At 33.7% G+C, this 16654-nt stretch overlaps 2 protein-coding genes across 2 annotated transcripts; one reads left to right on the top strand and one right to left on the bottom strand.

Moving 5' to 3' along the window:
* Positions 1–4668: 4668 nt before the first annotated feature.
* LOTGIDRAFT_156257 (hypothetical protein) lies at positions 4669–7550 on the top strand (the record flags this gene model as incomplete). The annotated part of the gene is made up of 9 exons (XM_009046269.1): positions 4669–4735; positions 5007–5081; positions 5391–5438; positions 5578–5632; positions 5865–5954; positions 6294–6357; positions 6578–6644; positions 7037–7154; positions 7448–7550. 9 exons carry the CDS (start codon positions 4669–4671, stop codon positions 7548–7550), a joined length of 687 nt encoding a protein of 228 aa, XP_009044517.1.
* Positions 7551–7876: 326 nt separating this feature from the next.
* LOTGIDRAFT_211798 (hypothetical protein) lies at positions 7877–13707 on the bottom strand. Its single transcript, XM_009046268.1, has 10 exons — positions 13566–13707; positions 13002–13341; positions 12373–12596; positions 11827–12183; positions 11385–11523; positions 10731–11039; positions 10293–10489; positions 9690–10021; positions 9424–9516; positions 7877–8934 (listed from the first exon to the last, which is right to left on the bottom strand). The coding sequence occupies exons 1-10, from the start codon at positions 13605–13607 to the stop codon at positions 8739–8741; spliced, it is 2229 nt and encodes a 742-aa protein (XP_009044516.1). The 5' UTR covers positions 13608–13707; the 3' UTR covers positions 7877–8738.
* Positions 13708–16654: the final 2947 nt, after the last annotated feature.

The raw sequence follows: 16654 nt of genomic DNA, 5'->3' as shown, positions 1-16654 counted from the left end.
TTACGTTTTGTAAACTTCGAAATGAAAGTATTTTTAAATATTTCATAAGGTTAGTTCTCCTATAGTTCTTTCTTTTCAAAAAACAGTCATCTAAATATTTGTCCATTCTCATTCTTGAAAACTTAACTAGATTTTAAGTAAATCTTAAGAAATACAGTTATTTGATTGGATAAAAAAGACTAAATTCAAAATCAATTTTAGTTCTTGGCCAATCAGATGACTGGAATTCCGAAATCAGCTTGCATTAAATTTTTCAGAATAAGGCACCAGGACATTATGAACATTCTTGTATGTGGTTATACTTGAGAGGGTTAATACTGCCCTACATGATATGGGTGAAAATTGATTGTAGGAGAATAGGCTATAGATTTTAAAAGACATACAGACAGCTGAAATTGAGCTCTATCAGCTGGTAAAGTAAATATTTAGACTACTATACAGACAGCTGAAATTGAGCTCTATCAGCTGGTAAAGTAAATATTTAGATGACTATACAGATAGCTAAAATTGAGCTCGATCAGCTGGTAAAGTAAATATTCAGATGACTATGTTGAGCTCTATCAGCTGGTAAAGTAAATATTCAGATGACTATGTTGAGCTCTATCAGCTGGTAAAGTAAATATTGAGATGACTATGTTGAGCTCTATCAGCTGGTAAAGTAAATATTCAGATGACTATGTTGAGCTCTATCAGTTGGTAAAGTAAATATTCAGATGACTATGTTGAGCTCGATCAGCTGGTAAAGTAAATATTTAGATGACTATGTTGAGCTCTATCAGCTGGTAAAGTAAATATTAAGATGACTATGTTGAGCTCTATCAGCTGGTAAAGTAAATATTTAGATGACTATGTTGAGCTCTATCAGCTGGTAAAGTAAATATTCAGATGACTATGTTAAGCTCTATCAGCTGGTAAAGTAAATATTTAGATGACTATGTTGAGCTCTATCAGCTGGTAAAGTAAATATTCAGATGACTATGTTGAGCTCGATCAGCTGGTAAAGTAAATATTTGGATGACTATGTTGAGCTCTATCAGCTGGTAAAGTAAATATTGAGATGACTATGTTGAGCTCTATCAGCTGGTAAAGTAAATATTAAGATGACTATGTTGAGCTCTATCAGCTGGTAAAGTAAATATTTAGATGACTATGTTGAGCTCTATCAGCTGGTAAAGTAAATATTCAGATGACTATGTTGAGCTCTATCAGCTGGTAAAGTAAATATTCAGATGACTATGTTGAGCTCTATCAGCTGGTAAAGAAAATATTTTGATGATTATAACAATTTAGAAGAAACTTGGATTTTTTGTGTTATTTCATGTTTTTTAACTGTGAAAGTATATTGTGATACCAATGTAGAGAAATATCAGTGCCTTTAGATGTTTTGTACAAATCCTAACCAATTTTGGACATAATCCTTCCCTAGACCCTATTTACTGCTCTTTATTGGCCAAAAATGACCATTTAACAATTTACAGCTGGGTCTACTGGTTTAATGATGAAAGATGACTTATTCATCACCCATTTACAGCTGGGTTGACTGGAATAATGAGGAAAGATGACTAATTCAGTTGCCATTTACAGCTGGTTCAATTGGAATAACATGAAAAGATGACTTATTCAGTACCCATTTACAACTAGGTTGACTGGAATATGTTGACAGATGACTTATTCAGATTGCAATTATAGATGGATTGACTTAAGAAATGAGCAAAGATAACCTTTTCTTGCTGGACTATCTGTACCTATTTAAATAAGATGACTTATTGAAGATCACCAGACTTACAAATTGTTAATTCCCCTTTACTATAACCCTATTGCATATTTGATAGTACATTAGTGTGAATTTTAAACCCCTATTATGATATTGTACAAACAAATATGAATTGTTATTAGTTATTCCAAACTATATGTGATATTTTTACTACCTGTATATTATTGTGACTAATTAATAGGGTGGTGCTTGGCCTAATTTTAATTTTTATAGCTGGTAAAAACGATCATAAAGATTCATGTTGTCACATGACTTTTAAACTTGCCAATAAGCATCCTTGCATTTAGCCATCTTTAGGTTTTGTTTTGTAATTATGAACACAAGCAAGGAAGGCAAGGCATGCCTGATGTTTGTGTATGGGAAACGCTTAGCATATAAAAGGTTGCTTGATCGCAATTGGTTTGAAGTTTCTGCCTCAAACAAAGCTATTTGGATAAAGTGAACCATGGTCCTAATTATTAATTGATAAGGTGGTGTGGTTAAGATAAGAATAACAGGTGCTTTACCAGCTTTTAAAATAAAATTAGGCTTGGCATAGACCGAGAAATGTAAATTTATTTTAAATTTGTGTGTGATATAATTTGATCTCAATGTTCGTTAAATATTTAATTAATTCTATTAATTTTTTAATCAATAAATTGTGTTTTTATATTTTCATGTTAGATATCGTGATTGTGGTGTGAAAAGGTCTGTAAATATTTAACGAGGTTGTTTTTAATTGATAATTAGCAATTTGATATTAACTGTTATTTTATAGATTAATTATCAATGTTTATTACACTTTGTTAATGACCTTTAATTTCTATTTGAATAGAGTAGGCTAATGCCAATCCCCTGGTAAAATTTCCTTCATTGAACACTGCATGGTGTTGTCCTTCCTCTCTAATCCATGTACAGAAAAGCAGGACGATAAACTCGATTTAATTTATTTCCATTTGAAGTGTGTGGCTTGTATCGCAGAAACCTCAACCTAAACAGTAAAATTGATAAGTGTTTCAGGTTGCTTTATCAACTTTATAAATATATTTTCGATGATTATACATATTGAAATTATTGGACTGTGATGTTCTATAAATTTGTTATAAGTTCTTCCATATTAGTTAAAAGCTTAATAGTTGTTTTAAATATTTTGATTTATGACAAAACCAATTCTCTTCTTTTCACGATATTTTACAAAATTGTTAAAATTTTTGTTTTTGTTGAAATAGATTCTTATCTTATTAAGACTGTTAGCATTCCTTCCTTTATAGAGTAAACATTTATATAGTTATGCAGGTAAAAGATATTGATGAACTTCATTAATCCTATTTATTTTACTGTTGTCTGTAGCCCACCAAATTTGGACTTTAGGCCTTTGAGCAAAGAAACAACTCACTGAAATAAACCAATGCATGTGAATAATAGTCTTTGACCCAATTAAATCCTATTTATTTTTCTTTTAACCATTAACCCATTTATTGTTATTATTATCTATTATCTATTGTTGTTGTTATTTTTTACCATATTTGCACAATAAACATTATTCCAAATATAGCTTCATCTTTCTAAAAAAAAAACAAATAAAACATCCCCGTCAAATCAGTCACATGAACTTTTGAATTCAACTGGCTTTAGATTGAACTATCGGATTGTCCAGAGAATTTGTTATAAATAGTGATCATGTACGCTTACTGGTCATAAATGAAGTGAAAAAGAGAGAGATCTATACAACATGTGTGACAGGATTTGAACCCATGGCGCACCACTTTGGTGGTCTAATGCCAGGCATTATGCTATATATGTGTTACAGAATTTGAACCCATGGCGCATGACTAATATCAGTCATTTAAATCCAACATTAAACAAGAGGTTTTAACTACAAGTAGGTGAAGGGAGGTAATTCAATTTAAATAACCATAATTTTCAGACCACAGCTAAATCATTAAAAAACTGATATCTCCCTTCTACAATTTTCGAAAATGTTTCATAGTTCTATTAACCGACAGAACTTCTGCTCCACATAATAAAACTGTCGATATTTTATACCCAGAATCGATATAAATGAAGGCTGTGATAATCAGGGATATCTAAACGACGGACTGGGCGGAAAGGGATCCCAAGAACACAGCAACTCAAGAAGCCAAAAAAAGGACCGGTAACTGACTTACCTTGGGCTTCCTTCTTGTTTGCAAGTCTTCTACGACATTGCTCTTTCAAATGAATTGACACAGTTTGAGAGTTCGGGAGTACCGAGATTAATTATCCAAGAAACATTCTGTCAAAATAGCAACCACAAATTGTGCATAAGATCGAACACAAAGTCACAAAGTTCCAAAATAAAAACATCTCTGCATGTTCACACATTTAGATCTAGATGTCCAAAACTGGAAAATTCATCATCGTTCATTTCATAACTTTTTGTTCAAAGACACATTTCCAACGAATTATCAACATAAAATAAATCCATCCTGTGGAAATCAACAAAACCTTTCTCCACTGCACGAAAAACACTGAGAGTTGAAAACCCTCCATTTTTTTCCCGATCAAACGACATGGAATCACGTGATGGATACAGCTCACTATCATCCTACTTGCCACGTGCGTTGAGCAGCATTGACCTTATTTCTTACGGTAAATGCTCTACGACAGATCTCATGTTCTTTAAAAAATTTCATTTGAAATATTTTGAAAAATACACCAACTCCTGACGGTGTGTCTGAACAAAAATTAGATTACCAGGAAAATAACAAAACATGTTACTAAAGGATTTACGACAAACGTCATTTTGATTTCAAGGGAGATAACTCTTGGGGCCAAACTCTCTAATTTTAGAGATCTCAAAAGGCCTACTGATTTTTTTCTAGAATTTAAGAATATCAAAATTTCACGACAAAAACTTTACTTTGAATGAAAAAATGGCAGCTGTGGAGCAGAATTTTAGAGTTGAAACTCTGCTGCATAATTTGAAAGAATTGCAGAACGGTAACGACGACGTCATATCTTTGCCTAGCTTTGACTCTTTTGAGTTTGAACTCAGTTTGACACTGACATTGTCGATGCAAGATTGAACTAATTTCTAATTTATAGGGACAAAATCACTCCGAGGCTTTAGGCTTAGGCCAAGAACACTAACAGTCGACACTGAAAACAGTATCTGCAGAGTCTGACTGACGGGGAAATCCCTGGGATGGAAAATGAACCATTTCTTTGAAGTTCTGTAGACGTATTCAGTTTGTTTTTTTCCATGTTTTAGAAAAAACATGCCTTGAACAGAAGTTAAATGAACAGAGAAGAAAGCGAAGAGATGCTGAGAGACATTTTGAAATGGGTAAGCCTGACTCACTTAAGTGTTTAACTATTAACTAGACCCTTCTTTCATGGTAGACTTGGCTTACAGAGTAGGGTTTTGGTCAGTGCCCTATCAGCACAGAAAATGAGTCTAGTTAAACTACATAATGTGGACTCTTTAAAAGGGTTACTGATCTGATAAACCCTACAACTGTATACTGACATACAGTTCTATGGATAAACCAAGTCGAAACTTTAACATGTCCTGCATAGTAAATTATTGAGTTTTTTTTAGGCCTAAGATGTGTCCAATTAAAACTGATATTTTTGTTTGTTTTGTTTTTTGCAGTGAATATGAAATGGATGCAAGTTTCAGACATGCATCAAAAAATGAATGGTGAGTTTTTTACAATTATAATTGATAGAAATGACGTTAAAAATCCTATTTTAGAAGAAAAAAGCCCAACATCTTTAAGTTAAGATTTTTAGACCTATTTAAGTTGGATTTATCTATAGAAGTTGTTGTTTTATTTTAGAAACTTTGAAAGTGGCTCAGTTGAAAGTATCGCAAACACAGGCTCAGGCAGATAGGTAAGACTTTCATTTGAAACCCTGCATATTGGAAGGGATGATTTAAGAGCAGTGTAAGAGGAGAGGAGGGGGAATACCGAAAACAGACTGGATTCCCCGCCCTCACTTCAAATTTCTTTTCATTTGACGTAGCTGATATTGCTTTTGAGTCCCCCGTTTGGACTCCTTAATTAGTAATTCATAGAACAGCTTGTGCAGAACATGAACTATCAAATCTAATTCTATATTTCAGTCTTGAAGCCTCGAATAATAAGAAAAGAGAGAAAATAGCTGATCTGAATAAAACTATTGAAAGTGAGAAACAAAAACAAGACAAAGAGGTGTAAGTTAAGTTTTGTAACTAAAGACTAAAGGAAGACAATAGCCATTTCATGTGGTTTGAAATTTTGCAGAACCAAAGTTACTTTTGCAACATAGCAAATTCAAGATGAAAAGTTGAGAATTGCATTTAAAGAAATATTCAGCAAAACTCTTGAAGATAAAATTGTGTAGGTTACATTTTTAATTTGTTTTAGGAGACTAAAGGGAGATAACAATATTTTAAACTTTTAACTTCTTCTTTAAATTAGACATGGATATTTATAGAATTAACTAGTGACTAATTCATAATAAACAAATAATAGTGAAAATAAAGTCAAAGTTAGCATATCCTATATTTCAGAGTTAAATTTGAAGAAGAATTATCCAAGGTTTCTAACATGTTAATGAATGCCAGGAATTTCCATGTAAGTTTTTGCAAAAACAATCCAGATTTTAAGACATAGAGGAACCGATGAAGAAAACGTGCCTAATCGTTCAGATGGGACAATAAACCGAGGTCCTGTGTGCTACAGGCTGTGGACATTATAGATCCCTCCATAGTTGGAAATTGATAAAATGTAGGCTAATGCTGCAGTCTTGGCCAAATTTCCATCATTATACACTACCCTATTATTTTATTTGCAGCAAGATGAGAATTTAGAATCAGAATATCAGAAACTGGAAAGTCTACAGAAAGAAATCATCAATGAAAGTAAGTTTTCAAAAATTTAAATTCTTCTGACAAAGGATAGCATTAATTTACCCATTCAAATTTTCAATCAGACGTCCGTCGTTCTTGCAATTCTACCTTAGCTAAGTTGCTCAGAGTTGCTAATAATATCTAAGTACCTTTGCCTTGAGAGTGATGTCATAAAAGCTCGGTTTTAGTGGAATTGCAAGACCAAGCAGACGTCTGACTGAAAATCAGAAAACACAAACAAAGTTTACTAAACTACTTTACATTATCTTTAACTTAAAATATGAGATTTCTGAATATTGTGAAGTCAGTTGTATTTGAAAAAATGATTTCACAATATATCTTATAAATTGGCGAATACTTCTACTTACAAGGAAATTTGATAATTCTTTTGGTTTTTTTTCCAGAGAAGTGTTTGAGCAGTGAAATGGAGAATTTAAGCCAAGTTTTAGAAACGTTGACCATCGAACAAAAACAAGATTTGGACTATCCTGATATAACAGAGGATAACAGACGTACAATTTGGTATATAGATCAATAAAATTTTGAATTCTTTTCTTGAAATATCCTTTCATTACCACATAAGAAATGAAATGGAGTTTTACATCCTAATTTTCTGTGCCTAATGAAGACAGACATCGTGCAGTTACTGTAGAATACAGTGAGGATAATTTTGCCAGGACAGGCATACTCTTTTTCGACTTTTAACACGCTTCGAAAGTGCTCAAATTTGTCCTCTCACAACCACAAGGGCAATTTCTGTTGTCTTTCTTTCATTTTAAATTCATCAAGCTGGAACTTCAATTTGCTTCTTGCAGGAATTTATTCAAAGAAGAGAATTTGAAAAGTAAAGAATTTCTGGAGAAAAAGAAACAAGAACTGGAAGATGTACATACTAAATTAAAAGAAAGTCTTGAATAGATTTATAAGAAATATGTTGAATTTTGTGATATTTGTTATATTTTTGTAAATTATCGTAATTTGTTGTATTTATTAGTGTTAATGTTAAAAACATTAACTGAATCAAAATTTGTTTTTTTTTTTTCAAATGTGTCGTCAGTGCGTTTTCATATAGTTATTTCTGCTGTTTAATAATATAATTAAGATTGGTTAAAATTCACCGCCTGATATGAAGCTATTTGGATAAAGTGGAACACGTTTTATTGGGTTGATGATAATGTATCAAAGATGGAGAACAATAGGGGTTTGAACTGTGCCATATCTAACACTCACAGACTAAAACAATTACTTTATATAGAGTTTATTCATCATGGTTAGAAAATCAAATGACAATGTCTAATGCTAATTAAATCATGGAAGCCAATGTTAAAATGCTGTACAGTTAATTTCAGTTCAGGATTATTTTCAGGTGTTGCCTTTGTTGAACAGTTCAGAAATTTGTAAAAAACATTATTGTTAATCGAATTGGGGCTTCACCAAGTTAAACACACTTCCAAATGGAATCAAGAGATCCTTCCTCAATAATTTTTCAAATTGTGATGCCCCTAATGTTAAGAGACTTGGCTAAATAATTTGCACATTTTCTATTTTCAGTTCCTACAAACTCCCACCCCCCTTACTTTTCTTTATAATTAAAATCATCAGCTTATTGATGAGGTTAGAATATAAATTATCAGATTATTTACAAAATAAAACAATATCACAGACGATATATATATACACACACAATGGTTAAAAACAATGACTCAGTGACCCAGATTTTCACTGATGCACATGCATTTTCAACATGCATTAAAAATTAACAATATGTTCCCCAAAATTCTGATTTGGAGCGAAACTCGAATGCTAACAATCTGTGACCTAACATTATAGAGGTCAAATAAAAATATATATTTCGAAATTAGGTCAACATTTAGAATGCATTTTGTAATTTTTTTCCAAATCATGAATTTTGTATTCCCAGCAGTTTCAAAATTAACAAAATTTTCTTCCAAAATTCTGATTTGGAGTGAAATTAAGATGCACTTAATCTGTGACAATATATTTGATTTAAAAATAAAAGCTCAAATTTAAGAAGTAAGTCAACACTCAGAATGCATGTGCATTTAAAATTTCCTTCCAAATCACAAATTCTAGATTCTCAACAAGTTACTCAATATTTCCAAATATGTCCTTTAACAAAGCTTCATAGCTGATGGAATGAATTTGATTTTTGGTTTGGGTACCTGCCCAATTTTCATCCTGGGTGGCTGTGTATTGAACGGGTGGGGCAGGGTTATCTTTCCAGTTGATAAGGGAGATAAATTCAGCGTATGAAACGTTACCACTACCATCACCAGGGGCACTGTAAAAAAAATAAAATAACTCATAAGAACAGAATAAATCCAAAAAAAATTAAGTCCAAATTATAAAAGGAAAATAAGAATCCAAAAACATGCAATGGGATAGACAAAGTACTTTGACTCTACCTAGTGTGAGATAGACTGTGCACAATAAAAATTCTTTAACAGTTTGAAATTGAAAGACTCTTGCAGCAGAATTTCCTTCATAGCACACTGCATAATATGGTCCTGATTAGCCCAATAATATATATAAACATTGTAGATTTCATTCTCTATAAGGTATATATCTGATTCTTGTATCTTGGCTGATTTGTTTGGTCACGTGATCTGATTGTATCTCATGATTTTTACCATTATAGTAGTGGAAGGTGTCGCTTGCCAAGCAGACCATGCTTACTCTTTTAGAAACACCTGATGGTACTTAAAACAATCTTGAGCATAAAAATAGGACGTAAGTTCCACTAATATCTATTGAGGCTGGGAATACTTACACTAGTAAAACAGCTCGTACTAAATCATCTGGTAGAGGAACGTGGTGAGAGGAAAAGACTGTTCTGATCACTTCAGCATTTAATAAACCAGACCTAAAACAACAGAAAATATAATAACACCAGAATTCCTCACAGTCTAATTGATTGTTATATTGAGTGACCAATCAAAAGACTGATTCAAAAATAAAACCCCAGAGACGTTTCGTGAAAAAAAAAAACCCTCCAAAATCTTGGTCCTAAAGTTTAGAATTATTTTCAAAACTTACTTTTCTTTGTCTTCATACTGTAGACCATCTTGTAGTTTGGCAAAATCTTCAAAATTATTTTTTCGTAGCTGTTCTTGTATGATGGCCATCATTTTAGCAGGATCAATGGAGTTGTCTCCCTGTCTGTTGCTATAGTAACGAGCTATAGTCATGATTTCCTGTTCCGATAAGTTGCTATCGATTTGTTTCAATAACGAGTGGAATTGTTCGTAGTTGATGGCGCCGGCTCCGTGTGGGTCGTTTCGAGCGAAGAATGATCTGACATCTTCCATGCTGCTTCCGATTTTAGATTTTATTTTTTGGATGGCTTGGTTGATGTTGGCTAACGGGAACTGAAAGAAAAATTTAAAAAAATTAGAAACTGGTCATAAACTATTAAATTATTTCAGCAGAAAATAGGGCAGTGGAATGGCTCTGTCGGTAGAGAGTTAGATTGTCGTCTGTAATGCAATTAGGTGCTGTGTGTTTGAATCGTCCTCTGAAGCCACAGCCAGTGCTTCCTAGAGTTGACCCAGAGTTCAACCGTGAATTTTTTATGAAGTTGGTACACACAAATGTAATCAATTTCAGACTTTTTGATATTCAAAAATTATCATAACTAACCTCAGAAGAATGTTCTTCCATATATCTGAAAGCGTATTCATCAGCATTTACAATGATAAATTTATGCCCGGAGAAATCAACATTGGCTCCGACAAACAGATCTTGTGCTGAGAAATATTCTGACATCTTGGTGCTGTATAGAGGTTGTCCTGGTTTCTTTATTCTACCTCTCTCCAAGAATTTACCACCAATTATTCCTGAAAGGATTCAAGAGAAGCTTAACTTAAAAATTGGTCTGAGGAATTTGCTGTTAAAGTAAAATTAAGGGGTTTGAGATTTAAATGAAACTAAAAGGATGGAAATATAATTTTGAAATGATGAAAACGTGCAATTTTTGGAGTTCTTTTTTTATTTAATTCCTCCATTTTTTGCTGAAGCAAAAATTCTGCTGTCCATGCACATACTTAATAATTTTTTTGAAATTTTTCTGATTCTTACCTGAATTTCTAACTGGAGGTTCAAACACTAAGATAGTGTCGTCACACAAGAAGTAGGAAATAATAAACTGGCGCTCCATATCGATGGGTTTCCTGGTGTCCAGCTTGGCAAGGAAACGGAGCACGTTACTTTCTAAACCTTGACGATCTTTTTCCATGAACTTGATGAAGTCACGTTTGGGTGGTTTAGGTTGAAGACCCATACAGGAACGAAGGGAGTCCTCTTCACTTCCGAACCCATTGTAAGGTGGGTACTCGCGTTCGATCTTAAATCCTGAAGACTGTTTATAAGCTACAGGTGAAAATCCCTCTGAAAATCAGATAAATAAAATTTTGTTAAAAATCCTTAAATTCGAACTTAACTTATAATATGCACAAAAACAGTATGTCAAACTCGCATCTCTTTCAGAGAGTTCACATAGCTAAAATTATTTATTTGGTATAAGGGCGTGAAAGCTGACACTGAGCCAATTCTTGGAAGCACAGGCCATGGCTTCAGAATTATCTTACCATGAGAAGGATTCAAAAAAAGGATCTTATAGCTTAGTAGATGACAATAGAACTGAGCTATTGCATTGCAACATATCACATCCCTTTCAGAGAGTACACATAGCTAATATCAACGGAAATAATCATAAATTGCAAAACAACTCACCGATTCCGTATTTAGTTTTATAGTATTCCTTAGTGAAACCATCGCAATCACAGATGACAAGTTTCCGTCCCCAGACGTTGATGACAGTACCAATAGTAAGATCACTGTCTCGGTAAAAATCAGTCTGGATAGCGCCAGTCTGAAATAAATTTACAGAAGCTAGATTAGATTAAGGGACAACACAGGTTGAATATAACATAGCAATGGCATTATTGGTGCGTAAACTCAATTGATCACGTGACAAACTGAATAAATATATTCATATTCTAATAATTCTCTATACAAAGTTACTTATTTTAAATCTTTATTTTCCACAAATTGTTGCCACATATTGTCCTTCAATCAACATGTGGCAACAATTGTACCGTTGTAAGTTAGGTTTTCATGAATAAGATCAAAAGCAGCTAGTGTTCAAAGAATGGAGAAAGAATATACAACCTACCTTTAAGCTATCCAAGATATAACGCCCACCATGTCCCATCGGACCGAAGACATTTAAAACAGTTCGATCAGTTTTAACGCCAGGTTGTTGGAGGGATTCAATATCTTTTGGTAATTTACCACGATGAAGGAACACAGCTACGTTATCTCTGCCTGAATTTGGTGGAATGACCTCACGGATCTCGATAGTATCGTCAGCAAGGAAATAATGTAGCACCATTTCTCTGGGATCTCCGAACATGTTATCTGTATCGTCCCAATAGCAGTAGAATCTCAAGACATGACGATCGTGATCTAAGAATTGTTTAAATGTATCGTGTTTCTCGTAGGGACGTAATGGCTGCATACTTCCATCCATCTGTAAATGAAATATTTTGTGAGATTATAATTTTGTGATAACGTGTTCTATTGAAAACAAAATTTGAAATTTTCAAAGTGGATGGGTTCTCAAAATAATTTTAAAGTATTTTTCTGTATGTCATAAAAATTTGGTTGAGCTATTATGTACCCGTTTGAACATTATAAAAATTCTATAAATGGTACTTACAGCCTTTCTATATTCACTGTAGGGGTCAGAAGGTATCTCTGACGGGGGATCAATCTTTACTCCCATTTTACGTAGGAAATTATAGGTGAATTTATCAGACCCAGTGATTTTAAATATTTTAGAATACAAGTTGAGAGATTTGCCAACGTTAAAATCTTCTATGGTGTAATATTGATCATTGTTCGGTGCTGGCAGTGGAACTCTGTGTCTCCTGATTAATGTTCCTGAAAATCAATTTCAAAAATTAATTGGCCACTCAAATTTGATAGATAATATTTTTTCGGTTTTTGTAAAAGGGTCACATGGCTATTTTCAGTCCATTTTTGCACTCTTTATTGAAGAAACGATTTGATTAAACGAAATATTAAGATTTTTGTTTGTTTCAGATTTTTTCTTGCCATCCATGATCTGACAAAATCATTATGAATCTCAGGTTTTGGTCACTTAATATTCAACCAATTAAATGTTCCTTTCAATGCAAGATGTCTTTACTATATTCTAGGAATTCTGAATGCATGGCCAATGAGGTTGATGCCTTCAGTGGCAGTTGGCACCAATAAGAAGCAAACTTAAACACAAAGCATCAAAGCTCAAAAAGCTTAAATTATCTTAAAATATTTTAAGCTTACCTTGAGGAATTCCAGCATTTTTAGATCTGGGTTCAATAACTTGAATAGAATCATCTTCCAGATAAAAATAGATTTTACATTCTCGAACTCTGAACTGTTCCTCTCGTTTCTCAATGACATCTTCGTGGAAAAACGCATCAAAACATAAAACTTGACGATCAAATGCTACCCAGGACGGTAATTTACTGCCCTCACCACGAGGGTAGATACTATTTTTAGGTTGAATAACTTGTCCACGTAACGGTTCCCCACCAATTCCTGGTTTCGAGGCACCAACCAACATAGAAACATCGTTAGAATAATCAAAATGGTGGGATTTGTGATGCTTTGTTTTACCAAGCTGTAAGAAAAATAAAAATTAACTTATTTTTTTAATTATAATTATAAGAATCAGCTTATTAAAGGTTATCATAAATATTGGTAAGCTAATGCAATTGGACCATTTAATGTAACATAGTCTAGTCTAAAAAAAGCCATAAAAATTTGGGTATGTTACGACTGAAAAAGTGAAGAAAAATGTACGAATTCAACAATTTTTCTTAATTTTGAAAGTAAAACACTTACCGAAGGTTTGAAACTATTGCCGGGGAGGAAAGGTAGAGCCATGATGATTGATTAAAGTCGTCTGGTTCTACACAAATTAATGAAATCCTTCGTCACTCGACATTAATCTAACCCCGGTTGCAGTGTTGTGTTTGGATTTTGGTGTGTGTACGCGGTTGCCAGGGAAGCCGACGCGTTACTGATCGGGTCGTAACTAAGGCTGATTTTCGACAAATCTCTTTTTTCTTGGCAAATAATTCATTGCAAATCATAAATTATCAATATCTGTATCTATTTTTAAAGTTTTATGTATGTAGTATGTGAATATATGGGTAAATTTCGCGAAAATTGTAAATTTTTATAACCGGAAGTTGATTTTCTTTTAGCGGGAGATAACCCAGGCGTCAAGATTGTAGTCTCGTTCAACCAAACTAGAATATTTTAAGTACAAATCCTAAAAAGAGTTTTTTCAAGAAATTTTCTATTTAGACCGCAGATCTGGTAGATTTAAACCTTTCGTTTAAAATACAAAAAATAATTTTGCATCTATTATGGGTCATAGAATCTCATCAAAATGCAGGAATGTTCCAAAAACGACCCCAACAACTACAATCCAACCCATTCTGGCCATAGAAAAAAGACTGCACTGCACTGCACGAAAACTAGTCTTAACACCCCCACAGTCACGGTTGGGGCTTATCTATATTTTAATACAGAGAAGCACCAAATGAGAAGAGTGAAAAGTTTGATTTATCATCCAAGCCTAGGATTGATTGTGCCACCAAGAGTCTCAAGAAACATTACGATGTGGAAGTGGATGTAGAAGCATAGAAGATATACTATTCAAGCACTACCCTTCATAAAATTATAATTTTTTTTATAATTTCGGGTAAGTTGGGTGACATTGGAGTGGGTTGGGATTAGAGGAGGGGGGTGGGGTCTATGTGTATGTGTTGGGGTGGATGGTAGAAGTCTTAGTTGGGAGGGTTGTATCAGGGTAGGGTGGAGCTAAGTTGGTGTTGAGTAGGGTGACCGGTAGCAGCTTTGAAAATATTACACTCAAAGCACTACCCTTCACCCAATAGTAAACTTTGGGGTGGTTAGGGTTGGTTGGGGGTGGGGTCAGATTGGGTTGGTTGGGCGGGTGGATGGATGGATGGTCTTGAATGTATTGAATTTAAATTGTTAATTTTATTCAAGCACCGCCCTTCGTCCAACAGTATTCTCTTCTAACTTTGGTTGAATGGGGTATAGGAAGGGGTGGGGTTCTAGGGGATAAGGTGGGGTGGGTTTAGAATTCTAGTTGGGTAAGGTGGGGTGGGGATAGGAATAGTTTGATTTTCAAAATTCCATTTCTTCTCTGCTTATTTGCTCTAGTTTGTGTAATATGATATGTTGAATATGTATAATATTTTGATTATAAAATCTTATATTTAATTCATTATTTACTTTTAATCCCATGAGGCGTAGATCCAAGATGGCTGTTTTCAGCCACCATAAAAAAAAGCTTGACAATCGCGATAGTTCCAGTGCTGGACCATTGCATTTTTATGAAACCAGGGTAGGGATGGGGGTCACAGTTTCGATGGTAGCTATACTGGATTTCATTAAGTATATGCGATAAGAATAGAGATCTCAGAAATCGATCATGAATTGTGCCGATTGTAATTACGAGAAGCGAAGGTGCGAAATGGCCGCTTTCAACCACCATAAACAATAGCCCAACAATCGCAATTGTGATATTTCTCGGTCATTGCATTTCATTAAAAGTATCTTCTCTATATGAATAGAGATTCTAGAAATCGATAATGAATATTGTGTGATATTGTTTTTTGATTTGTAAATTATTGATTTTTAATTATCGATCCCCCAGAATTGTTAATTAATTTCTTTTTGATCAAGTCCTGTAAATTGCGACTAGATTTCACACAAATGTCTAGTGATTGCGTAGAGCAATCCTCATCAGGACAGCTAGTTTTGGAAAGGGTGGTTAACTTTATAATATAGGAATTGATGTTAGTTAAGTGATTGGAGCTCATCTCATACTACTGAAGTGTTTCAGATACACAATCCTCATTAGGACTGAAAACTGAATCAAAAGACAAAAAAGGGGCAATATTGTTTAAGAATGGCTTGGCACTCTCTATATTCAGAATGGAAAACAAAATAGAACAACAATGAAACGTTGCGATGAGTAAAATCTGCAGGATTTTTGTCTTCAATAGAAAAGTGTAGAAAAACGACTTAAAAGATCTTTATTTTAGCATTAGTGAAAATTCGATTTTTGGGACTAACTTTTGTTACAAGCCCATTTTGTAAACAGAACACATTCTCGACGTTTGGTTGACAGTTGACGTTTACAATCTCAACCTAGGATAATTTTATACGGAATTTGTCTCGAAAACTAGTTAGGCATTTTATAATAACGATACAACCTTGGAGAAATTTTGTCATCTAAAAAGTTTGAAAATGACATTGAAAATAGCGTGTACTTAAACAATCGGAACTATTCAAAATTTTTCAACAAAATATGTTTCGAAATTTTCGTCAAGCATATAATGAATATGTATTGGAATAGCCCGAGAACTGACAAATGATATCAAAATTGTTGGCACTTTTTCCAGCTTTACTTTGGCCTGTTCGCCTGTCTGGCGTGCTTATAGGGTACAAAAATCGGAATACGCTTACTGTTAGAGACAATTTTCGAGAAGAAGTATGTGACTCTAAATTTCCGAATACAGTCAAACCCTCATCTAAAGTCAACAATGTGTATTTAATTTTCCATGGTAACTGTTTCATTATTAACACGAATATCAGATCAATCTGTCTTTTTAGCTTATTGACTTGTTCATTGGATATCAAGGTAACAATTTCAACGTCCTTACATCCTCTAGGTTGGCTAACCGTGTCGGATATTCAATGGTACATAGAAAACATTCTCGGCGTCATTGGATAATAAATATAGTGCAAGGTAGGTTATGGTCATTTTACACCCTCTAGGTTGACTTACTGTACTTTTTGTTCAAAAGACTAGACTATTGATTGAATACTTCACAAGATCGGGTGATCCCTCATTGTACACTGGTTGAAATAATTCTTGACACTTAAAC

Source organism: Lottia gigantea (genome assembly GCF_000327385.1).
Source record: "Lottia gigantea unplaced genomic scaffold LOTGIsca_10, whole genome shotgun sequence".
Classification (NCBI taxonomy): Eukaryota; Metazoa; Mollusca; class Gastropoda; family Lottiidae; genus Lottia; species Lottia gigantea.
Note: the sequence above shows the minus strand (reverse complement) of the source record. Positions and strands in the feature narration are given on the sequence as shown.